Below are 25,998 nucleotides of genomic sequence, written 5' to 3' on the forward strand. Positions count from 1 at the left end.
GTCTGCTTCCCTTCCTCTCTGCCTACTTGTGATCTCTGTCTATCAAATAAATAAATAAAATCTTTTTAAAAAAATGAAAGAAAGGATGTTACTACCAACCTTGCAGAAATAAAAAAGAATTTTAGAGGAATATTATGAACAAGCAAATTAGATGAAATGCACAAAATCTTAGAAACACACAACTAGTCTACGGCCATACCACCCTGAACGCGCCCGATCTCGTCTGATCTCGGAAGCTAAGCAGGGTCGGGCCTGGTTAGTACTTGGATGGGAGAAACACACAACTACCACAACTGAGTCAGGAAGAAATAAAAGAATCTGAACAGAATAATAAAAGACTGACTCAGTAAGCAAAAGTCTTCCAACAAAGGAAACCCCAGGACCAGATGACTTCACTAATTAATTCTACCAAATGATTGAAGAAGAATCAACACTGATAGTCAAACTCTTCCAAAAACTTAGAGTAGAAGGGAACACTTCCTAAGTCATTCTATGAAGCCAGTTATCACCCTGGTACCAAAACCAGATAAAACATCACTAGAAAAGACAGCAGGCCAATATCTCTTAAGAAAAAACCTTCAATAAAAACAGTAAAAACTAACAAATCATATTTAGCAGCACATTTAAGGGATTATACAGCTATAATAAAGTGGGATTTACCCCAGAAATACAAGGGCGGTTCAACATACAAAAATCAATGTAACAGACCACACTGACGGAGAGGAAAGCACCTCCTGATCATCCCATAGATGGAGGACAAAATCTAACATTCTTTCAGGATTTAAAAAAAAACAACAACGAAACAACAGAAACTCAAAAGCAGCATCTATGACCAGCTCATGGTCATACTACACTCAGTGATGAAAAACTGAGAGCTTCTGCCTGAGATCAGGAACACCATAAGGATGCCCGCTCTTGCTTCCTGTGCACGATACCGCACTGCATGCTCACCAGATGAATTAGGGAAGAAAAACAAAGGACACCCAGATTGGAAAGAACAAAGTCAAATTATCGCTATTTGCAAGTGATCTGATCATGTATACAGAAAATCCCAAAAAACTACCACCACAAAAAAAAAAAAAGAGCAAATAAACAGGTTCATGGGGGTGACCGGGTATCACTGTACAACACCTACATTTGTCACCTCACCCCCATCAGAGTGGCTACTCTCGGGAAACAAACCAGCAAGTGCTGGTAAGAGTGTGGGGAAAGTGGGACTTTGAGATGCCCCGGCGGGAATGTAAATGGCACAGGCGCGTGGAAAACAGCAGAAAACCAGGTCCCCGTGTGACCAGCAACCCTACTTCTGGGTCAACAGTCACGAGAACTGGAAGCAGACTCAGAGGCTGCTATTACTCAGTCTTAAAAAGGAAGGGAATTCCGACATACTTCACAACGTGGATGAACCCTGACAATAAGTAAACCGAGTCAGTCACTAAGGGACGAATCCTGGATAATTCCATTTACGGGAAGCAGCGACAGTAGCGAAATCCACGGAGGCAGAAACTGGCGTGGGCTAGCCTGGGGCTGAGGAAAGGAAGCGTGGGGCTGTTTAACGGGGACAGAGTTGCAGTGGGATGAGAAGAAGCTCTGGAGCCGGACGGCGGCCGCACGCCCACGTAGCTTAACGGCTGTAAGTTTTACGTGAGGGGTCTTTCACCACAATTAACACTGTGCATTTTCAAAATCAATTACATTTCTCTGCAATAACCTGAAAAATGAAATGAAAAAAAAAATACCACTCACAACAGCCTCCAAAATAATAAAACACCTAAGGATAAACTTAACAAAAGACGTATAAGACTAACACACTGGAAACTATAAAATACCACTGAATGAGATTAAAATCCTAAGTAAATGGAAAAACATTTTGTGTGCACAGAACACGGATATAGGCAAGGTGCTGATGCCTCCCAAAGGGATCTGCAATTCAGGGGATCCCCAAACCCCCAGCTGGTTTCTCTGACGAAACTGAGAGGCTAAAGACGTCTGAACTGTAAGAGAAATAAAACTCTGTTCCTAGATGGCATGATGTATACGTAGAAAATTCCGAAGAATCTGTAAGAAAAGCCACTCAGCAAAGCCGCAGGGTACAAGATCAACCCACAAAAATTGTGTTTCAGGGTTTCTGGCTGGGTCAGTCAGTGAAGCATCTGCCTTCGGCTCAGGTCATGGTCCCGGGGTCCTGGGATCAAGCCCTGGGGTTAGGCTCCATGCTCAACGGGGAGTCCGTTTCTCCCTCTGCCCCTCCCCTTGCTTGTGCTCTCTCTCTCGTTCTCTGTCTCAAATAAATGCATAAAATCTTCCAAAAAAAACCTAGTTGTGTTTCTATACACCAGCAATAAACAGTCTAAGAAGAAAATTAAAGAAGTAATTCTGTTTATAATCATATTTACAATATCCTAAAAGTTTATCTACAATTACTGAAGTAGTAAAAAACTTGTGCCCTCAAAGCTATAAAATGTTGCCAGAAGACATTTAAAAGTCCTAAGTAAGTGAGGCACCTGGGTAGCTCAGTGGGTTAAGCCTCTGCCTTCATCTCAGGTCATGATCTTGGGGTCCTGGGATCGAGCCCCACATTAGGCTCAGCGGGGAGCCTGCTTCCCCTCTCTCTCTCTGCCTGCCTCTCTGCCTACTTGGGATCTCTGTCAAATAAAATCTTTTTAAAAAATTAAAAAATAAAATAAAAGTTCTAAGTAAGTGGGCAGACAGCCTGTATTTATGGGTTGTAAGTCCTAATACTGTTAGGACGGCAGTACTACCCGAAGTGATCCACACGTTCCTGCAATTTCTGTCAAAATCCCAGTATTTTTTTTTTTTTTTTTTTTTGCAGAAATGAAGAACCCAATCCTCAAATTCATATGTAACTATAAGGAGTCCCAAAAAGCCAAAACAATCTTAAAAAAGAAGAACAAAGCTAGAGGACTCAAACTTCCTGATTTCAAAACTGACTGCAAAGCTACAGAATCAAGTAAAGGGCCGCGCCGGCATAAGGCCAGACACACAGGCCAATGGACCAGAACAGAGAGCCCAGGATGCAACCACACTTAGAGCCAAAAGATCTCTGGTAAGAAGACCATTCAACGGAGAGAGGACGGTCCTTTCAACAAATGGTGCTGGGAAACTAGAATCAGACACAAAAGAAACTGGACCCCTACCTCCCTTTAAATATAAAAATTAACAAAAATGGATCAAAACCGGAGGAGAAAATCTTCATGACCTTGGATGAGGCAATGATTTCTTAGCTATGGCACCAAAAGCATAGGCAACCGAAGAAGAAACGAACTATATAGCTTCAGTAAAATTAAAAACATTTGTGCATCAGAGGACACTATCAACAGAGTGAAAAGATAATGACAGCCTGGGAGCAGATACTTGCTCATCACAGAACTGATCAAGGATTATATCTAAAATATACACAGAACCCTTAAAACTCAACAACAACAAAATAACCCAATTCAAAAATGGGCAAAGAACTTGAGCCAATATATCTCAAAAGAAAACATACAAATGGCCCATGAGCCCATGAAGATCTGCAGCGTCACGAACCGTTAGGGAAACGCAGATGGAAACCACAGTGACCCCGAGGGTCCCCGGCAATCACACACAGGGACAACAGCAAGGCTGGCAAGGGTGTGGAGCGATCAGACCATCAGATGCCGCGGGTGGGAACACAAAATGGTGTGAGAGCCAGGGAAATAGCTCGACATTTACTCAAAAAATGAAACACAATTTCTCTCGGACCCAGCAATTCCACTCCTAGGACTCAGCCCGCGAGGACGGAAAGCTGCAACTCAAGCAAGCACGTGTACGCGCGGTCACAGCAGCCCGAAGGCAGAAATGACCCACGTGCCAGGAGAGGAGGACCGACAAGATGGTCCCGTTCAGGCAAGAGTGTTCAAGCCCGCCGCAGTGGGGCTGAAAGCCCAAAACCATGCTGCTCGGGGGAGACGCCGGTCACAAAGGGGCCATGGGATGGACGATTCCATCCAGGAAACGTCCAAAAAAAGAGGCCGAGCCACAGGGGCAAGCCAGAGGGGGGACTGCGGAGTGACTGTGATGGGGTCAGCGTTCTCTGGGAGGTGACGAAGGGATTCTGGAATTTAAGTGATGACGGAAGCACCATCATGCGAATTTACTAAAATCCACTGAATTACACACTTTAAACGGGTGAACTGAAGATACGTGAACTTACCTCAATTTGAAACAAACAAACAAAAAAAGGTGGACGTGAACGACTCATAAAAGAGAAGGCCAGTAAAAAGTGTCCCCTCCTTGCTCCCTGATGCCGCAGCTCTGGGGGTCACGGGGCCCCCCAGGCTGCGCGCACCGAGGCGCCTTACCTTGAGGTGCTGGTGCATGCAGTAGCGGCACACGCGGTGCTTCAGCTCGTGCGTCACGGCGCCGCAGAGAGGAATAAACCCACATTTGGGCTGCAAGACACGAGGACGGAAAGAACACTTAGGGACCGATCCCACACCTTCCAGGAGACGTGATGATGGAGCGGACACAGGAGACGCGGGACAATCAGAGTTGCTGTGACCACAGGCCCGGGGGCAGGGGGGCAGGGGGGGCGGGGGCAGGGACCCCGCCCTCATCATCACACCCAGTCCTTGTCCTGCCCTGCCCAGCCTCCATCACGGACTAGACAAAGCACAACACAGAGCAGCTTCGTGTTTCTTCTGTGACAGACTGCAAAGGGAAAGCTTCCACTGCGATCTGCCCTGGCCCCCAGCTCTGTTACTGTCTTTGATTTATTTTTATTTATTTATTTTTTTGAGAGCACGCGCACCTGTGCACACGTGGCCAGGGGACAGGGGCAGAGGGAGAATCTTAAGCAGGCTCCGCAGCCAGCCGACAAAGGGCTCAACCCCATGACCCCAAGATCATGACCTGAGCTGAAATCAAGAGTTGGACACTTAACCGACTCAGCCACCCAGGCGCCCCCATCTGCTGCCTTTTAAGACCACGGTGTTGGGGCTCTGAAGACGATGCTGCCTGTCATCTGAGACAAGGGACACTCACCCTCTGGTCGGGCAAGCAGGACATCAGTCCACACGGAGCCCCCGGGGTGTGAGTGCTCAGGGCCACAGGAATGACCCAGGAATCACTGCCACAGAAGTTTGGAGGGGACAAACAATGGCCTGGGACCTCTGGGAGGCTTCCCGAGGGGGACATGGGCTCAGCGGGCAGCAGAGCTGAAGACCGAGAGTCACAGCAGCTTCTGGGCCTCTGGGGAGGTCTCTCCTGAGTAAGAAGCAAAGGAGCGGAGCGCCACCCATCAGACAAGCCCCAGCGGAACGGAGCTCCTGGAGTGCGGTGTAGGGTCACCCAGCAGCCAAGGGGCACAGCTTGGAAGGAGGTGAGGAGGGGCCCGGGGAGCAGCACCCTCCCAGGAAAACGGGGAAGGCAGAACCCGAAACACTTGCTTCTGCCGGTGGCCCCCGGCCAGCTCCACATCAGAGCACCAGGAACGGGCCTAAATCTAACGGTCTGGCCAGTGGGAGGAAGCAGAGCACCAAGGTGCAGGTGACAGAAGGAGCTGGAAGCAAGCCCAGTCTGTGGGAGCTGGGGGCTGGGAAGGGGCCGTGAGGCCCAATGTGGGGAATCCCAATAGCTTGTGCTGTAAAGTTCACTCCAGGCAGAAGACTCGCGGCCTCACGGTCCGGACGCTTGTTCCCTTGCCCCGCACCACCTTCCCCTTGACACAAGCTCACCTTGATCTCCACACACAGAATTGGCCGGTGCTCTGCAAAACGGTAGGTCTGAAGTCTGGCTAAGTTTGGAAGGCACAGGGCATAGCCACTGAGAGTGTCCAGGTCCTTGTCACAGCGAGATTCTGAAAGACAGAGCCAAGAAGAGACCTGAGACGAACCCAGGACACACGACATGACCAATGGCAACATGGCAGACTCCTATGGGGGAAGCGTCGGCCCTGCCCGAGAGAGGCCATGGCCTCGGGCTCCTGGGGCCCCACCTAAGGAGCCTCCGTGTTTATCTGGGGGCTCCAGTCAGGCGAGTGTAACACTGTGATTCACAGCAGGGGTCCGGGCCCGGCAGGACCGGCTCCCCCTTCAGAGGGGCGGCCCGCTGTGTGCGTGCGCCCCAGCCCCGACCCCGGCTGGCACCCCCGCCTCCGTGCGGTCACACCTTGCTGCTTGGAGAAGCAAGCAGCGCGTGCACAAGCCCAGTGGAGAAGCTACCCGGGAGCGCGTGCAGGGTCTCGAAGACACGCTGCAGAGCCTCTCCCCTGGTCTGGGGGTCATCCGCGTCCCTCAGTGTGAGAAGCCTTAATCGTGAGGATAACGGGGAGTTCAGGTCCTTCTAGCAAATCATCAGATCCGAGGTCATTGTGGGTGCCCCCAACTGTGTAAGCGTTGCCAGAAGGGGGGGTGGTCTTGGGGACCACCCCCGCCTCTGCGACTCCCTTAGTGCAGGAGCTAAGAGAGGAAGGGGCAGCCTCACCGCCCCCCCCACAACCGGTTCCCCCAGAGTCCTCCAACACTGCTGCTTCTCGGAACCACCCGCCAGTCGCTGGGCTCACAACAGCGCCCAGGATGCAGTCTCTGGGCCACAGGGGGATTCAGCCTTCCTCCAGTCACGTAACGAGGCCAATTACAAGGCATTATTACAACGAGGGACAGGTCTTAGGACTGTCACATCGGATACATTTAACTGGTAACCGTAAAACAAAATGATGACGCAGAGTTGCTAGAGGAAGCATCAGTCTCCCCTGGTCCAGAAAGGAACAGCCACGACCCAGTCCTGGCCGGGACACGTCGGTGGCCTCCTTCCGGCACCAGAGCCTGGCTTTGCACAGCGCCCCAAACCAAGGCTCCGGGGCACAACTGTCCTGCTTGCTTTCTATTTCCTAATCACAGAAGGACTGGATACCGGCCACCTGCATCCCCCACTGCCTGGCCAGGCTTCGAGAGGCGACATGGCCACCCTCCACGCCACGGACATCACATCCGATCTCTGACCAAAACAAAGAGCTCTCACGTGCTCGGTGTCAACACTGCCCCAAGCCTGTGCAGAAAAGCACGGAGGCGATGGGGAGAAGCTGTCACCCACTGCCATTCCCGTCTGTCCACTGCCTGCAGGAGGACGAGCAGGCAGGTGGGTCCCACCCCTGGGAGACGGTACTCAGGGCGCCTGGGCCGCCCCCACCCCACCCCTCGGGACTCCTGCGGCCACCCTGCCCGCCCTAAGGCCGCGCTCCCCTTCGGTCCCAGAAGCGTTTCACGGCTCAGATGCTCTGTGCAGGGACGTGGCCATCTGAGGCCCAGAATTGTATTTATGCGCTCCGAGCACTTCTGGCTGAGAATAAGGTTTCTGGCAGCAGAACTGCTGAAAACTCCATCAGCCTAACCAGAGTAACGCATCAAACATTTTCCAAATGGAATATTTAAATCACCCACAGAATTTTCAAGCTGGAGCTCTTACCTGGTCTTTCAGACTGTATCTTTAGACAAAGCTGTTTCACGAAATCTAAAGGCAGCTGCACCACTTCCTGTAAGAACAAGTACGGAACAGTCAGCGCGCCGCGGGAGCCAGCTGGACGCCGCACCGACACCCGGGGGACACGGCAGGCTTCACCGTCTGCGTATTTCACCACGTTACATTACCCAGCATGTGGAGTTACAAATACCAGCTGCTCCGCTGTCCTGAGGATGCGACCCGATCAGACAGACGCAAGGTGTCTGTGTGTGGAGCAACAGGCCCTCTCAGAGCGCGGGCCTCTGCTGGGAAAGGGGCGCCTCCTGGTCGGTGTCCCCGGCTCCCACCCAATCTGACACCGACAGGGCGGGCTCAGCCGGTGCGGGAAGAAATCCCGCCACGACGGGAGCACGCGGCGCAGCAGACGGGACCATCCAGAGCCACCCGGGGCTCAGCTGCCCTCAGCGCAGCGACCGCCAGGCCCAGGTCAGGGGAAAAGCAGAACTGCATTTCTTGAAACCACCTAAGATTCCCAATTCTATGATGAGCTCTATTTTAGGCATCCTTAACACTCGGCTACATTTACCAACCCTTGATTCCGACCCGGAACCAGCGTGACCCGCGCCATGCTGCCTGACAGACGGATGGACGGCGGTTCCCAGCAGGGCAGGCAGCCAGCACCTGACAGAATATCGGGTCGGGAGGAACTAGTTAGGACCACAGAGGTCCTCTCCCGGCAGTGTAACACGGACAGGGTAGCCACACCAGCGTCTCTGCTGAGGGGCAGCCGCCCCCGAAGGGACAGGGCAACTGCGGAGAAGGACAAAGAGGGGCCAGCTTGGGTGGGGGGGAGGGGGTCTGGCAAGGGAGCAGCACGTCCAGGCTTTCAGAAGCTCCCCCAGGAGAAAAGCATCCCTCACCATCACATCAAGGTCAAAGGTGAAGTCGAGGCTGCCCCAGTGGCGTTCACCTTGGGAGAACTGGGTCCACAAAAGCAAGGCGGCACCGTTAACATCCCAACAGTGCCTCAACCCCTCATGGTACTGAAGATGCGAGACCTGAAGGCCCCAGGGAAACAGCCTCTTCCTTGTTTCTTAACCTCCAGCACCCCCAGGGACAGGCCCAGGCCAGTCCCAAACCCGGCTCGGCGGGTGTGCCTAGGGCTCGGGCCGGCCTCACACTCCTGCACGGGCCTGTCTGTGTCTTGTGCTGCGACAGGGTGTCGGGAAAGGCTCTCGCCAGGACTCCCTCCGCCCCACCCCGCCCCCGACTGGCGTCAGCAGTCACTGTTCCCTCAGGCTGGCTTTGCCGGAACGTGGCCTCGTGCAGACCAGAGATGTGATCTCCTGCACTTCAACTGTGCCAGGGCCCACGTACAAGAAAGAAAAAGCAGGTTGGGTTTCACTCTGGCAGTGTCCTCCTGCAGAGGACATGTGTCAAAGGGGTGGATATTCCCAGGATGTGACCTTGTGAGCTCTCCTCCTTTGCCAGAGCCCCATCCACTGCGGACAAACAGAACCCCACCTGGGGTCAGAGCACACCATGGGCCCTGGGGCTACATCCTGATGCTGTTCCTGCCAGGCCCCCGCCGGCTGGGACCCTGAGCTCCCCACCGCCCTTTGGATCCCTCCTGGGAGAAAGGTCTAGAGCATCCCGCACGTACTGCGAAGCAGAGAAATGCCCTCTCAAGGAGAAAGCGGGCAGTCAGCATAGCTGCATTCGCTCAGGCACCATTCAGGCTGGCTGGAGACATGAGGCTCCCAGCGGGACAGCTGGGGACCTCACCAGGACATCCCTGGGCACTCCCACCCCTGTGCAGCCCCACACCATCCAGGCTGCCCCACAAGACCAGCAGGATGCTGCGGAAAGGACAGACACAACTCCAGGACAGGTCATCTCTCAGACCACGAGCTGGGGCAGCCGGGGCCAGGTCATACGGACACTCGCAGCCCCTCGTGAGCCCACGTCAGGAGCAGCAGGTCCCCGGCCAGCAGCCGGCACCGCCCTGGCAGCCCCACGGCAGACCCACCCTGCAAGAGGGTCCGCAGCCCCAGTGGACCCCCGGTGGCAGAGGGCTCAGGGATGCCGTCCAGATCCGCCCCCAGACCTCACCAAGCTGGAGCCCCCCCCCCAGGACAGCAGGGTGGCGGGGGGCCAGGGGTCCTAGCAGCTGCGGGGCTCAGGTGGTCTGTGAGCCTCACGTTTCTCGGCTGGAAGACGCTGTCAGACTACACGCCCCGCGCCACCGTGTGGCCCCGGAGGGCAGCACTTGAACACAAGCGTCGTCAGGAAGCACTAAGGTCCAAACGATCGCCGAGACCTGGCATGACGGACACGGAAGATGCCTGTGAATTCAGACTCCGTAAATCAAAGTCACTCACCCCACAGTGGACAGAGTTCTCCCCCAAAAACTCCTTCATGACATTTTTGCTGAAGTCCACTATGTTCTGCAGGTGCTGAAATACTTCTTCTGAGGTCTGTAAAAGAGAAGCATAGGGCGGCCTCAGTGACCGGGGGCGGCCGGCACCGTGTGGGGCCGCATGTCGCCGCCGCATACGCACCAGATGCCCGGGCCTCGGGGGCAGGGGAGCCCCACCACGGAGCCCGCCAGGCCCGCCAGACGGAATGTCCATCCCGCAGCCCCCGCCCTCCTCCCATCAGGACGCGGCCCCTAACCAATGCCCCCTGGAAATCTCTCCCAGCCCCAGATCACCAGGCGCATTCTGACTTGCATCCCCAGCAACCAAATGTAGAGTATTTGCTTCCCAGTCGGAGGCTCTTAACCCACAGGCTATGAGATCTGGGGGAGAAAGGAAATCGGCCCTGAGTCCCTCCCTCTGGCCCAGGGCGGCAGGCTGAGGGTGGACGGCAGGACCCGCGGGGACAGCAGGCTGTGGGCTCATGGACCGTCGCGCATGGAGCTGCCGCCCACGCCCCGGAGCGCGCACAGGCCGCGGCCTGCGTGGGGACAAGGCCCCGCAGCGAACCCGGGGCGCTCCCGGGGCGCCCATGGCCGGCCACAGAGCTCCCGACAGAAAGCTCCTCCGCCGACAGAACGACCGCACGCGACCCCGCACCGCTCACGCGGCCGGTGGCACATGGCAGCGCTCGTCAAATACCGACAAACTATTGCCTCAGAAGACGCCACCTCAGTAAACCGGAGCAGAAACGCTAACAGAGGCATCCAGAGAGCGTGGCCTTTCCAGGCGCTGCAGACTGCTCGGCGGAAGGGCCGGTGTGAGCCGCCTGGAGAAGGTTCTAGCCTCCACTCGGATCCACCGGATCCCACGGGAGCACAACACCCACAGGCCTCCAGAGGCCGCGAAGGCAGGACACGCCCTCTCCCGCCTGGGGCCACCTTCCTCCGTCCCACACCGTCCCTAGGCTTTCTCCCTCGGTGCCCTCGTCTCCCTCTGCGAGGCCCTTCATTTCCGAAGCCATTCAGCCCGCCTGCCCCCCAGGCGAGGCCCCCCAGCCCAGCGGACTCATCTCTCCCGCACCCCGTTGGGGACCCAACTGCCACCCACCCCTCACTCCCCAGCTACTGTGGGGCGGCACCCAGGGCCCCTGCCTCTCTTTTTAATCACCCCCAAACACACCCCACAGCCGCTTCCCACCTGGAGGGAGGCGGACTCGAGTGGGAGGCGGCTCGCTGAGCCCGTCACCGTGCTCCCTGCCGGGTGCCGCAGCGAACCGAAACCCCGCGCCCCGCCGGCGCCGCCCCTGGGACTTGCGCCACCATCCGCCAGCAGCACCGACCCACTGTCACGGCTGTGATCCCACAGATGGGGAAACCGAGCCAGCGGGGTGGCCCTGGATGTCCCGGCCACGAGCGGGGCTCCCCGCCTGCTCCTCGCTCAGAACCGCAGACCCTCCCAAGGGACCTAACGTGACCCAGGAGGAGCAAAACGCTGGCCCTACAGGGATTACGGACACCCCACTTTCTGTGCCCACTGCTGTGTCACATTTAAAGTTCTATAATTAGCACTAATACTTCTGTAATGGAAAAAAAACCCCAAGTTGTCTTATATGATTAATGACAGGGTGGCAAACCCACCGTCTTACCTTCTTCCTGCTTGGAGGGAACTTCAGGAAACGCAACACCACACAACGCTATTGGGAAATAAAGCAAAGTCCAGTCAGTGCCCACCCCAAGCCTGGGACCGTGGAGTGGCTGTGGGGAGGGGGAGCAGGCCTGGGTCCCAGGGCAACCAGGAAAACCAGACACCTCTGGCCCAGCCAGCTCGTCCCCAGGAATCAAACTCACAGAAATAACTACGGTACCCAGGAGCCCGCAGCTACTGCAGACGGAGTGTGGTCCGTAATTCCCAGTAAAATGGAAACAACCCCCGGGGCCAACAGCGCGGTGGGATGCTGTCCACACCTCGAGCGCAGGACACAGACCGACGTTCAGACACTGAGCCGCAGTCGTCCCGCACTGGGGAGTGAGGAAGTGCACAAACGGGGCTTTAAACACACCTGGACACGTGCATATGGCTACAGCTCCACTTGTGTCAAGTTCAAAAGCCGGTAAGAGCAAGACCCGGGGGACCACCCCGCAGGTGGGTGGGACTGTCCCTGAGGAATGTTCTAGAAGGGGTTGGTCACAGCACTGCGCGTCACGGGATCACCGGTCCCTGCACTCAGTGATAATCAAGCTACATACACACTTACGATCCAGCACGTTTCTGTAGGTTTGCTACACTTCATTTTTAAAAGTTCATAAAATAAAAAGTTTTAAAGTATGTGTATACTCAGTTTAGATGGAAAAGTCTGAAAGGATCCAACACCGGTGACAGCAACTCTAGGGAGCAACAACTGGGACAACTTCTTGACATCTGTCCAGCACAGAACGCCAGGGAAGTGGAGAGAAGGGGACAGGCTCGGGGAGGCCCTGCAGCCTGACACAGAAGAGCGCCGCAGGCGCTCACGCCCTTGAGGACACAGAGAAACTGGGATTTTCACAGGCAGAAAAAGTCAGTGAGTGGAAGTATGACACACACACACACACATTAAACTACCTCAAAGCCCACAGGGAAGGTCACAACTTGTCACTTACGAAAGGAACAGAAGTCCCAGGCTGGGGAGGGGGGCATTGCGTGCCAAACAGCCTGGGAGCCGCACCGGTGACACCCTGAGAAGCCACGGCCCTAACTGCGCAGCCACGTGAATGTCTGACCATGCGGAGGGGGGACTCTGGCCGCCCAAGGGCTCTGCAGCCTTGAACAAGGGGGCAAAGGATTTTCTACACGCTGATGCTTTGAGGTTGAGTGAAAAATCGGAAAACAAAAACGGAATTCCTGAGCACCCAATAAAGGCATAAAATGAGGGGCACCTGGGTGGCTCAGCTGGTTAAGCCTCTGCCTTCAGCTCAGGTCATGATCCCAGAGTCCTGGGATCGAGCCCCCCATCGGGCTCTCTGCTCAGTGGAGAGCCTGCTTCCCCCTCTCTCTCTGCCTGCCTCTATGCCTACTTGTGCTCTCTATCAAATAAATAAATAAAATCTTTTTTTAAAAAAAATAGCATAAAATGGAAGCAAGTACACCAAAGCAGTGACAAAAATTATTTTCTCAGTGGGAAAATACTGGGTGCTTTTCACTACCTTCCCTCCAATATTCTGTATTTTCTGGATGGAGACAGCAAGCAGTAATTAGCATCACATGAGAATGAAAGACCACAGAGAACATACTAAGAGGGCCAGCTGCCCACGAGAAGCCCGAAGGAGGGAACCCGCAGGTGGAATCAAGGCACCAGGGCCTCCAGCACAGACAGGCGGTGGAGGGGGAGGCCACCCCGCGCCCATGGGCCCCAGCAGGTGCACCATCTCAGGCCCAGGACACATCGGGAAGACCACAGGGCACTGGGGACCAGGCAACTTCCATGAGAAAGGGAGAGAAACACAACAGAAAGGCTCACCCCTCAGGGTGCTGTCCCGGTGCCCGGGCTGGCTGCTCGTGAGGCCAAGCCACAGCCTAGTCCATCAGAATGCCAGTGACAGAACCCACGCGGGCAGTGTGGAGGGCCGGGACAGGCGCTGGGTTGACAGCCCCATAGAGAAGCCAGCGGCGAGCCATGTCACAGAGGGCAGGCAGGACACCGCAGGGAGGCCAGATAGGAGGGGCGCACCGGGACAGCAGGGGACCTAGAGCGGGCAGGACACTCTCCTTCCCAGGCTCCGGCTGCCTGGTCTGCACCCACAGTGGCCACAGGCCCAACGCGGTCATGGATTCAAGCAGGGGCCGGGGGTGGGTGGGGGCAGCCGTGGAGGAGTAACCCCGGCCAACATCTGGGGGCCAGACACCTGGGGGGTGGGGCCGAAGGGGCACTTGGGTGGTCCCTGAAAGGATGGAAAATCCGACAGCCAGAAGAGCAGGACCTGTAAGACAGACCCCAACTGCACGGAGTGCACGGCGCAGGTGTCCTAGAGAAGCACGAACAGGTCTGCAGGGAGCCTTCCGGGCCCGCAGACCCAGCCCGACATAGACACACACACAGCGAGGCAGGGGAGCCCATGGTGCCGTCTGGTCCTTCCCCAGGGCACACACAAGCCTTGTGGACCTTCCTGGTCGACAGGGCAAGTGCCGTCGGGACTGAGGAGGAAGCGCACAGTGGGCAGGGATGCCACCGAGCCACCTCGGGAGACCAGGCCCAAACAGGCAGAGCTCAAACAGCAGGAAGGCAGAGCTCAGCTCCCCAAGGTTAGGGCTGGAGATCACAAATCCTAGCACGTGACTACAGGTGATCCCGGGAACGATTACAGGCAGGGTCACGTGCAGAACTCTCTTGTGAGGCCTCCCTGAGAAATAAGTCACATCAGCTGCGTCGACCTGGACGAGCACCACAAAAAATTCCAAACAGAGAATGAACTATTTGTTTAAAAAAACAAAAACACTAGAAGCAACAAAAAGTTAAGACTCTCTGAGCTAGATTCAGCAGAAAATTAAAGAAGGGAGTGGCCCATATTCAAAAACAAAAAAAAAACAACAAAAAAAAAGCCCAGAACAGAACAACCCTCCTCTGTCTGCAGCATCTCCGTCATACATGATCCACAAACCAGAAATCCCCAAACCAGGATGGAAAGAGGAGTCGACAGACCCTGACTGCTTGAACTTCGCATCTTCAAGACCCACACAAGCACCCAGGGCGTCAGAACAGTCGCAGAGGTAAAGGGTCCCACACACCCTCAGAAGCTTAGAAAGGCTGCAGAACCTGAAAGGCAGAAATGAGCTGCTTCTCCTGAGCTTTTGCAGAAGATTCTTGTTGGCAGGTATTTCGTGTTCACCTGTCGACAGGGAGGAACGCATCCCTGGAGCTGCTGTGACAAGCCCCAGGGGAGGGGCGCTTGCTCCCACCACTGGGGACACTTCAGAGATGGGAGTGACAAGCCAGACTCGTGACCTTCCCAGGACAGGGCAGGGCCAAAGCCACCTGACGAGAAGGTGAGGAGGGCGAGTGCAGATGGAGAAGCAGAGAGAAAGCCCACGTGGCAGCACATGTGAGGGCAACTGCGGGCTTGACCATAGCTCAGTGTGAGCCCAAGTGGGACAGGCCACAAGAAGAGCCACAGGGTCCTTGGGCTGCAGCAGTGGAGGACAGTGCACTCCCACGGAGGGGATGCCTTTGCCCAGGACCCTCCATGGGGCGGGTTCCTGGAGTCCCCCTGCATACAGTGCCGGGCAGGCCGCAGCCTCGGAGCAGCACAGAGGGTCTGTGCCAGGCCCAGGGCAGCAAAGGCAGGGCCTCCGCTGTGGCACGGAGGAGCCACCGGACAGCGGACGGCAGCCTGTCAGGAACTGACCAACCCTTGGGTCTTACATTGCCCACACAGGCCCCACAGTCCACGAGTTCTCAAAGCCTCCCGACCTGCTAGGCCGTGTTCCTCCGGTGCAGACCCTGGGCCTCGGGACCGACTGCCTGAAGGCACCCCACGTCCTGATGCTGGAGAGGAGGAAAGATGGCTGTGGCACTTTTTAAGGACACTCAGTTCTGAAAGTTGAGCTGAAAAGGGACCGTGTCCTGACCCGCAAGAACACTGGCGAAGCCGCCCTCCCCCTTGGACTGAATGAGGTGGGTCTGGGGAGCAGGAGCACTTGTTCTCTCCCCCCGGCACACGCACCCTCTCCTCGGGCACAGCAGGGCCCTGAAACGCTGCCTCCGGGGCTCTACCCTCCTTTCCACACCCCAAGGCCCACGCAAAGCACAAAGGCCTCTCCACGTTCAAGAGGCAAGTCAGAAACTTCACTGGGTAGGGACGTTTCCTCACAAGACCACTTGCGACAAGGAGCTAACATCAACCAGGCTGGAATGAGCACAGCAGAACAAATTTCGACTTAAAATAAGCATGAAGAGCACAGGTCCTGGGCAGCCTGATGACTAAATGGAAAAGGGAAAGGAAACACAAGCCCTAAGAGAAAGGGCTGAGCTGTGGGGGAGGGGCTGGGCTGTGGGGGATGGGGTGGGGGGGAAGGGACGGTGATCATGGCCACCCCAGAGGCCTCCCAGCTTCCAGCCTCGTGTTCTTTTACTTTGAGTCTGTGCCTTGCTCCTCCATCTGACACCCTTGCAACTCGGCAATTAGCCCCCACTCGAAAGGAAGCCTTAGCCTTACGTGACCTGAAGATCCGCTACCCAGCCTACTACGGAACTGAGCACGAGCATTTCTTCTATGAAAGGGTTCAGGGGTCACAACGGTAACCCAACACCCCAGGGACCTGTGCTGGAATACCCCGTGCCCCGCCGCACCCTCAAACACCACAGGGCCCAGCAGACGGCGCAAAGAAGGGCTCTAGGTTAAGCGTTGCCCATTATTCATCTGGAGATCCTGACTGAAGCCTGCGCGCAGTTCTTCAGCTGCCTGACTGCGCTAATGGGAAACAAAATGCAAAGGCAGATCACGGGGGCCACCTGGGTGACTGCAGCTTCCCCTGCCACTGACCCCACACAGCCTGCACAGAAACCACAGAGCAGGGGGCCACCCGGTAGGAGCTGCGGCACTGAAGTCCAAAGGGAATGAGAGTGTTCACTTGCCCAGCACCTGCTCACCTAACCTTCTAGCAAGTCCACAATGGGCATTTTGTTCCTAGTTCCACTTTATGAATCCAGAAAGTGCGCCTGGGCCAGGCAGTGGTAGAACTGGGATGGCACCCAGCTGTGTGACTCCAACTCCCCAGCTCTTAACCCCTTGGTGACACCCAGGGCTCCTCCTCTGCCCACCACATTCCAGCCTAGTTGTATCAGCAAAACGTCAGAGGTTTGGGGCTTTACAGGAATCCACATGCTTCTCTTCCTGGATTCACTCCCCTGCGAGTCCTTACTGCACTTTCTGAAACTCCAGCCCCTCACTGAATTAAGAAAAAGAAACCCTTTAAATTCTTAAAGACTCTGAACAAGAACACCTGGGCAAATCATTATTAGCAACAGCTGCAGGAGCACAGCAATTCCGTGGGTCTTGGAGGATACACTCCCTCGGCGCAGGGAGATACCAGCACCCCCCGCACTTCGCTGCTTCCTCCAGCTCCCCGGACCCCCATGCGGACCCCGGGTACCCCCAGGGCGGCCTCTCGGCGCAGCCTCCGCCCCATCGCGGCTGGTCAATCGGACACGGCACCGCGTGCGGCGCGGTGGGGGTGCTGGGGGGACGCAGCCCTGACGTGGGTTACACTGGGCGAGGGGTGGCACCGACCTGGGGGGGGGGGAGAGAGGTGACACTGGGGGGACGAGGAACTTACCCGAGGGAACGGGGATACGCGGGATGCGGAACTACCCGGGAGGGGGTGCGGGAGAACCGATCCGCCGGGAGAGGGGTGCCGGCGGGTCGTGGGACAGACCCTTGGAGCGGGGGAGTATTGCTGGGGGTACTCGGAACTAGCCGGGACAGGGCAGGGGGCACCAGGGGGTCGTGGAACAGACCCTGGAGGGAGTGTTGCTGGAGGATCGCGGAACTCCCCGGGGGCAGGGTGAGGGCCCAGGACTGCGCCGACCTTCCGCCGCTCACCTGCGCGTGGGCCACCACCAGGCTCTTGTTGCCCTCACCGTGATACCTCCATTCATTCTCGTCCATCTTTCCCTCGTCCATCCCCCGGTGCGGCCCTGGCGCCTCTCGCGGCCGCGACGTGAGGGCCGCCCGTCCGACTGGGCACCAGCCGCCGCGGTCGGCGGAGGAGCGCCTGTCAGCCACGGCCTCAGCTCGACCCTGCCGCCCCGACTGCCAGGATCCGGCCGCCGGAAGCCACGCCCCCGGTAGCTGCCATGGCTGAGTCGGGCAACTTCCGGGTTTGTTCCCGCTTCTCCTCCATTGATCGCTGCGGTGGATGGTCAGGAGGCCATCTTGGGTGCTGGCACGGTGACTCACTTCCGGAGCGCGGATTTGAGAACCGGAAAGGAGGTTTCCGGTCCTGGCGCCGGAAGTGAGGCAAGCGGGAGCAGCCGGCGGCTGGTCGGCGCCCAGTACTGGCCTGGCGGAGACAGAGATCCGGCCGGCGGGGAGAAGGAAAGCGGGTAGCCGGGCGGCCCCGCAAGTCGGGGAATGGGTGTCCTGGCAGGCCGGGGGTTATGGTGGTCTGCGAGCCTCGGACCCCCTCAGTCGTGGAAGCCCCGCAAGGCATTGCCGTCTCTGAGCCCCCGCTTCCTTTTCTGTGTGAAGTAGGATGTGCCTCATCTCGCACGGGGTTATTGGTATCACCTCGTGCTTGCTCCTTGGCGCAGAACTTCCCCAGCAGTCCCATGAGGTGGAAGCATTGTCCTCCGCACTTCACAGGTGTGGAAGCGTGGCCCCGGACTAGTAGGTTTCCTGGAGCCTTGAGCGGGAGGCTGGGGTCAGTGGCGAGCCCCTCCTCCCGGCACCCGCGATGCCGTCCTCTAGAGCCGCAGCCAAGTTCAGTGAGATGAGCGGCCCCTAAACTCTCCGTCCCAGAACCTCAGAAAGCTTTTACTAACGTTATATGTGTCGATGTTTACGGTATTGTAAGTGTGAAATTTAAGAGTACTTTAACATTTAAAAATCTTTTGGGGTGCCTGGGTGGCTCAGTCGGTTGAACATCTTAGCTCTTGATTTCGGTTCAGTTCACGATGTCCGTGTGGGATTGAGCTCCGCCCTGGGCCATGCACTCAGCAGGGAGCCTGCTTCTCTCCCTCTCCCCCGGCTCCCGCGCGCAGGCTCACGAACTCTCAGTCTCTCTAAATGGATAGGTCTGTACAAATATATGAATGTTACACGTTTGGGAAAAATATTTCCCCAAAATATAGAGAAGAATGGTAACTGTTTTACATTTTTGCAAATCTCCCTAAAGTTCGGATTCATAGAAGGTAGCAGGAGTCTCACATCACCTTCTGCGTTCAGTCTGTTGGAATATATAGCTTTGAAGTATACCAGGAAAACCCAGCTTCAGATCTATGGTTCAACAAAGAAAGAGCTACAGACCGAACTTTGAAAACTGCTTAGAGCACGTGCCACTGGGCACCTGGCAAGGCCTCAGGAACAGTAATGAAACGAAGCCAGTCAGTGGGCAAAACAAGCCCATAGTGTTGAGGACTGGCCCAGATAGAAGGCAGCTGGGGCCTGGGGTGGGTAGCGCTCCCCAGGGATGGTTGAAAAGCAGGGGAGGAACAGCCCACTCATAGGCGGTAAATAGTCCCGAAGTGGGGGAGGGAGACACACACTCACAGGAGAAAGCTTCCGCACACTCTCACAAGGCCTGAGAACCCTAAACATGTCTGAGATTGAGTTTCTCAGCATCTGTGAACAGAGAATTAGTATCATATTAAGACATTTCCTTAAGGAACCCTCCAGTGCTAAAAATGTTCTCTATCTGGGTTTCTTTTTTCAAGGAGCATTTTATCACACTGTTCAGAAGTACTAGCAAATGGTGATGATAAAAAAAATTACATCTTGGTTTCGTGGTTGCTTTTAAATTCTCCACAGATGTACCTGGTGGACGGTGCCCAACCTACCCACCCCCCACCCCATCCCCAGCTCGGTACACCGCTGACTGCAGGCAGAGCCAGGTGCTTTGAAAGCATCATGTTAACAACATGGAAGAGAATGGAACTATCTGGAGGCCAGAAGTGAAAAAAGAAAGGCTAGAAAAGACACGAGCTTTGGGAGAAGTACCTCTTCCTCTATTCAGCCCATGTGGTCTGACTTAAATTAACATCATGCCTAGTCTCCAGGCTGGCTTGTGATCTCAGCCTGGGTGCAATTGAGAACTATATTCTCAAGGAATTACATCAAGCGAGGGTGCAGACATGATCCAGGTTCATCCAGTGAAGCTCACTCCTTCGGCTTGCTTGAAGTGATCATGGGGAGAGTCACCCTCAGCTGGGTGACTAAGAAGCCGGGAGATCAGGGTGTGCTGCCAGCAGGGGTCCAGACGTCTCTGATGGCAGCAAACAGCTGGGAAGTGGTGAGGACGGGAACACCTGGTGAGCCCAAGGATCAAGTCTTACTCAGCTGCTCTCAGGTTTCTGATGCAGCAAATTCCACCTTTTGCTAAAATAATCTGAGCTGAGTTCCTTTCACTCACAACCTGAAGAGTCCGATGTGAAAACAAGGTACACTGGGGTGGACCAGTCACCTCAGGTAGTGAGGAAGTGAAGCCAAGACCAAAAGGCCAAGGTTAGCAGGGCCTCCTGCACAAGGCCCGGGGTGCTTTTTGAGCTGCCACCAAGGTGCCAGCTGCACTGCCACCACGACTAATCATGGCCTTCTCCTTTTGTGTTTAAAAAAGAAGAAAGGAGAAGAGAGGAAGGAAGAAAGGTGAAGTGGGACACTCACCCTCCAGCCACACTGAGCTGCCATCCAGAAACAAGGTGGCAGGATACTGGGAAGTAAGGGCCAGCAATGAGTACTTCCTGTTGCTCTTCTGATGTGTGTCTGGGCTCCTCACTGCACAGTTCATTTGAAGGACGTGCACAGCGATGTGTATCACCTACTGTGATCACCTGGTATGAAGGCACTTCACCCCTGGTATTTCCCTCCAAAACATATAACCCCCATCTAATCATGAGAAAAAGTGAGGGACATTCGACCAGGATTCCTCAGACTGTCTGGGACACGGGAGACATGGACAGACCAGAGTCGCTTAAGGAGACAATCCCCCTAAATGCAATGTGGGATCTGAAAAGGATGTTGGTGGAGAAAGTGGTAAACTCCCCCCAAAATCTGGAGTTTAGTTGGTAGTCATGGACCAATGTTAATTTCTTCGTCCTGGGAAACAAAGCACATATGTTAACACGGTGGGGAGCTGGGGGAAAGGCATATGGCACTATGTCACATGTTTGCATAAACCCAAAATAAGGAGTTTACTTACAAAAAAAGAATTCATTTTTCAGCTTCTTTCATAAATACATCATTAAGTATGTATTTTAAAATATGTATCCTATCAAACTGGCAAAATAAAAGTAATCTTTACAACGTTTGTGTGGATGGGGGGGAGGGACAGACAGGACACACACTGTTGGGGGAGAAGGATCTGCACTGTTAGAGCTCCAAACAGAGCCACATCAGTAAAAGCAGTTGCTGCTAGTCCTCTTTGACCCATCATTTCCATGCCTACAAATTACCCTACAAAACCCCAAATACACACAGGGTATTTGTACAAGCAGAGGTGTTGGACAGGGCTTGGTTCCCAACATGGGCACCTTGAGACAGCCTCGGGCTGCACTGACCCGCCCCAGCACGAGACTGGGAGCAACGCTCTGCAACCATGTTCTAACAAGTTTCCTGGGCGACTCTCGGGCACTGAATTACGGCATGCTCAAAAAGCACACAGTCAGTCAGAAAACGAGTCACACTTGTACTGACGTGAGCACTGTTTAAAGTCTGCGCTTGTGAAGCAAACGTGTGGGTGTGGGTGTGGGTGTGGGTGTGGATGTAAATGCAAACTAGAGGGGATCCAAGTTATCCTGTCTGGAAGGAGGAGAGAGGGAGAAACAAGAGAAATAATGTCACTTTCTTCATATATTGTTGATTGAATGTATTCATGAAACACTTCTACAATAAAAATTTAAGGTTTTGTTTTTTCATTATTTATGTGACAGAGAGAGCATGCACGAGCAGAGGAAAAGAGAAGCAAATGCCCCACTTAGCAGGGAGCCCGATGTGGGGCTCAATCACAGGACCCCGGAATCAGGACCTGAGCCAAAGACAGACGCTTAACCGACTGAGCCACCCAGGCGCCTGTTGCTTTTTTTTTTTTTTTAAGATTTTATTTTTTTATTATTTACAATAAAAATTTTAACGAATACATTCTCAGCACTTATTTTTTTAACTGAGGTAGACCGATCACTGTGTATGCAAGTGAAAGATGCCCGTGTACGCTGTTAAATACAGGAATAAATGTGTTTGAATAGGAAAGAACATAAAAAAAATATGTGCCTTGTTGTGCACTGCGGTTTTCTTTGGGGATCAGACCACGGTGAGGTGCCTTGCATTTTTCTGTAACATTTGAATTTGGCACGAAAGGCATGAGTTACCTTCGTAATTGGAGCGGGGGTTGGGGGGGAGAAAGTCCTGCATGAGATGGCCTTGGGGTGCTCAGGTACAGGAAACTGGGCAACTGGGAACGAACTCCTAGCTACGCGGGTCCCCTGAACCCGCCATGGGCAAGGTCCTGCTCTCCCGAGCCGATCCCACCGACTCCAACACGCCCTAACGGCATGATGAGTTGGGGGGCCTTTGAGGGCACACAGCCCCTTCCCATTCAAGAGAGGGTGAGGCTGAGCATGTTGTCCCCTGCGCTGCTCACTTTCCCAGGGCCTGTGTCCAGCGCAGCTGCTCCCCACCTGCCTTCTGCTCACCTCCCTCTCCAGCTCTCGTGCTCCAGGATAATCCAAGCAAAGGGGTGACCCTCCTGAAGGAGGCCATTATTATCATCTCTGACCTAGACAACACAGTAAAGAACCAGCCACCAAGGACAAGATCAGTGACTTTATCTACATAAAAAAATTAAAACCTAGAGGCACCTGGGTGGCTGAGGTGGTTAGGCAACTGCCTTCAGCTCAGGTCATGACCCAGAGTCCCAGGATCGAGTCCCACCTCAGGCTCCAGGCACAAGGAATCTGCTTCTCCCTCTGACCCTCTCCCCTCCCATGATCTATCTATCTATCTATCTATCTCTCTCTCTCTCTCTCTCTCTCTCAAGTAAATAAATAAAATCTTTTAAAAAATTAAAACTGGAGATACCCAGAAGCAGTCAAATTCAGAGACAAAGTAGATGGTGGGTGCCAGGGGCTGAGGGAGGATGGGAAGCTCATGTTTAATGGGGACACAGTTCAGTTTGGAAAGATGCAAGTGGTCTTAAGGTGGCTGGTGTGATGGTTGTACAATGTGAATGTACGTAATGCCACTGAATTTAAAAATTATTAAAATGGGGGGCACCTGGGTGGCTCAGTGGGTTAAACTTCTGCCTTCAGCTCAGGTCATGATCTCATGGTCCTGGGATCGAGCCCCACATGGGGCTCTTTGCTCGGCAGGGAGCCTGCTTCCCTCTCTCTCTCTGCCTGTCTCTTTGCCTACTTGTGATCTCTGTCTGTCAAATAAATAAATAAAATTTAAAAAATTATTAAAATGGTAAATTTTAGGTTACAGGTATTTTACCACCATAAAAAGAAATTAAAATCTCTGCACAACAGTTCACAAAACTGCAATGCACATAACTGACCAAAAAATAGAATTGGAAACATCTAAATTATCCATCAAAGACATACTATGCAGCAATTACAAAGAAGAATCTCCAAGATACATTGTTGAGTGACAAATAGTAAGTTATAAGATACTGGGTGGCTCAGTCAGTTGAGCATCTGCCTTCGGCTCAGGTCATGATCCCGGGGTCCCAGGATTGAGTCCCACATCTGGCTCCCCACTCAGCAGACAGCCTGCTTCACCCTCTGCCTGCTGCTCCCCCTGCTTGTGCATGCACACTCTCGTTCTCTCTCTGACAAATAAGTAAATAAAATCTTAAAAAAAAAAAGATACTGGGTATGCTATGACACTATTGGTACAAAAAATATGCAACAAGGTCACCCGGCTGGCTTGTTGGCGAGCACACAACTCTTGATCTTGGCATCTTGAGTTTGACCCCCATTTTGGGAAGAGAGCCTATTAAACATACATATATATATGCATAAACACATACATAATCAGCCAAATGGTCCTACAGAATATACACTATCTCTAATATAATCCACAAAAAGCTGGTAGTAGTTACATATTATAAGTAGAATGCGGTGGTGAAAATAAAATCTTGGCTCTACTCTGCATATTCTTTTTTTTCTTCCCAGATATTGTGTGTTTGGTGTGTGTCTGTGTGTGTGTGTGCACGCACGCTATCTTTTAAAAATATGGAGGAGGCGCCTGGGTGGCTCAGTTGATTAAGTGTCTGCCTTTGTCTCACTCAGGTCATGATAGATGGGTAATGTCAACAGAGAGATGGAAAATCCAAGAAAGAATTTTGGAAATGCTGGAGATCGCAAATACCAAGACAGAGAGAAAATACCCATGACCGACTCATGAGAAGCCTGGACTCAGCTGGTGACAAAGTCTCTGGACATAAGCATATGCCAACAGAGACATCAGAAATAAAGAGCAAAGAGCAGAAAAGACCGAAACAATGCCAAAGGAGAGCCAACACAACTACAAAAGATGTAATGTGTGCACAGGGCGACAGCTTGAAGGAGAAAAGAAAGGAAGAGAAGCTAAAGTTGAAGCAATAATGATTGAGAATTTACCCCAAATTAATGTCAGACACCAAAGCACAGATCCAGGATGCTCAGAGAAACCCAAACAGGATAAATACCTACATGAAACAAGACCTCAGCATGGTACATCCAAGCTGCAGAAAAAACAGCTTGCCAAAAGAGGAGGGAACGTAAGAATTACACTGGACTCCTCCTCAGAAACCATGCAAGAAACAAGAGAGTGATGCATAACATTTAATGTGTTGGGAGAAGCCCCCAGCAACCTAGAATTCTGTACCCTGCAAAACTGTCCTTCCCAGGTGAGGGAATGGGAGGAACATTCCATGAAGATGAACACAGGAAGCACTAGGAGTCTGTATCACCCCTGCACAACCACATTAGAAGAATCTGTCTGACGTACCTGCTTCAGAACTCCAAAGCCTACTGGAGAGTCGCATGGGGAATTGCTGGGAATATTGGCAATTTCAGCTCTTAGCACAGTAGCAGCTATCCATCCGCACCCCTGACTCACAGCAGGCAGTCATACATTTGTTCCAGGTGCAGTTTGCACACAGCTTATAAAAACCTCATTGGCAGAAAGGACCCTGTCCTTCAAATATTGGGGATCTGTGGTCTGATCACTTATCATTGCCTCTGATCACAGAGATGCAGATGAAGAGAGGGATGGCCACTGTTGCCATACCTCCCTCTTCTGCTGAAGGAACCACTAGGGAGTTAAAAGACTGATATGTGCCCCCTCTCATTTTTCTCTTTTCCCCCTTCCAGGAACCAGACATCAAAAACTAGGACATGCAGGGGGCGCCTGGGTGGCTCAGTGGGTTAAGCCGCTGCCTTCAGCTCAGGTTATGATCTCGGGGTCCTGGGATCCAGTCCCACATCAGGATCTCTGCTCAGCAGGGAGCCTGCTTCCTCCTCTCTCTCTCTGCCTGCCTCTCTGCCTACTTGTGATCTCTCTCTGTCAAATAAATAAATAAAATCTTAAAAAAAAAAAAAACTAGGACATGCAGAAGCAGTTGCTTATGTGGGGAAAATGAGAAAGTCATCAGTTAACCCATGAAAGGCAAAACCTGAGAAGACCTTAAATTTACACCTCAGGCTGACCCTCAGCAAAAGACAGCCTAGAAAACAATTACAAAGCAAACCCAGAGGTAGAGAGGAGAATCTGATTTCCTGAGTTGCCACATTATTAGTATCCAATGTCCAGCATTCATCAAAAAGTCAGAAGACATGTAAAGAAACAGGAAGTATGCCCTTTTAAAGGTTAAAAAAAACAAACAAGCAAACAAAAAAGCAAAAAAAAAAAAAACAAAACAAAAAAAAACAAGCCAACAGAAACTGTCCTGGACAAAGAACAGATGTCAGACTTACTAGACAAAGACTTTAAAACAGCATTGTTAAAGATGCTCAAAGAACTAAAGGAGGATATTGATTAAGGTCAAGAATGTGGTATATGGGGACGCCTGGGTGGCTCAGTTGGTTAAGCAGCTGCCTTCGGCTCAGGTCATGATCCCAGCGTCCTGGGATCGAGTCCCACATTGGGCTCCTTGCTCCGCAGGGAGCCTGCTTCTCCCTCTGCCTCTGCCTGCCACTCTGTCTGCCTGTGCTCGCACTCTCTCTCTCTCTCTGACAAATAAATAAATAAAATCTTTTAAAAAAAAAAAGAATGTGGTATATGAACAAAATGGGAAGAACAATTAAGAGATTAAAAAACACTAAAAACAAAGTAAAAGAAATTCCAGAACTAAAAATTACAGTAATTTGAGGGGTGTCTGTGTGGCCCACTTGATTAAGTATCCGACTTTGGCTCAGGTCATGATCTCAGGGTCCTGAGATCAGGCCCCATATCCTGATCTCTGCCCAGCA

At 53.3% G+C, this 25,998-nt stretch overlaps 1 protein-coding gene across 3 annotated transcripts in view; it reads right to left on the bottom strand.

Moving 5' to 3' along the window:
• Nucleotides 1-17,644, bottom strand: part of IPPK (inositol-pentakisphosphate 2-kinase) — a 45,944-nt gene extending 28,300 nt beyond the window's left edge. For 2 of the 3 annotated variants that reach the window (XM_044266033.1, XM_044266035.1), the window contains exons 1-6: nt 17,435-17,644; nt 11,506-11,553; nt 9,822-9,917; nt 7,447-7,513; nt 5,718-5,839; nt 4,344-4,433 (exon numbers count right to left, since the gene is read on the bottom strand). In XM_044266033.1, the coding sequence (XP_044121968.1) occupies nt 4,344-4,433; nt 5,718-5,839; nt 7,447-7,513; nt 9,822-9,917; nt 11,506-11,553; nt 17,435-17,515 (504 nt within the window). In that variant the 5' untranslated portion in view covers nt 17,516-17,644. Of the gene's footprint in view, nt 1-4,343; nt 4,434-5,717; nt 5,840-7,446; nt 7,514-9,821; nt 9,918-10,153; nt 10,237-11,505; nt 11,554-17,434 lie in introns of those variants that run through there. The other variant, XM_044266034.1, reaches the window with a different exon arrangement.
• Between the last annotated feature and the right edge of the window lie 8,354 nt (nt 17,645-25,998).

Source organism: Neovison vison, chromosome 9 (assembly GCF_020171115.1).
Source record: "Neovison vison isolate M4711 chromosome 9, ASM_NN_V1, whole genome shotgun sequence".
In the NCBI taxonomy this organism is placed as follows: domain Eukaryota; kingdom Metazoa; phylum Chordata; class Mammalia; order Carnivora; family Mustelidae; genus Neogale; species Neogale vison.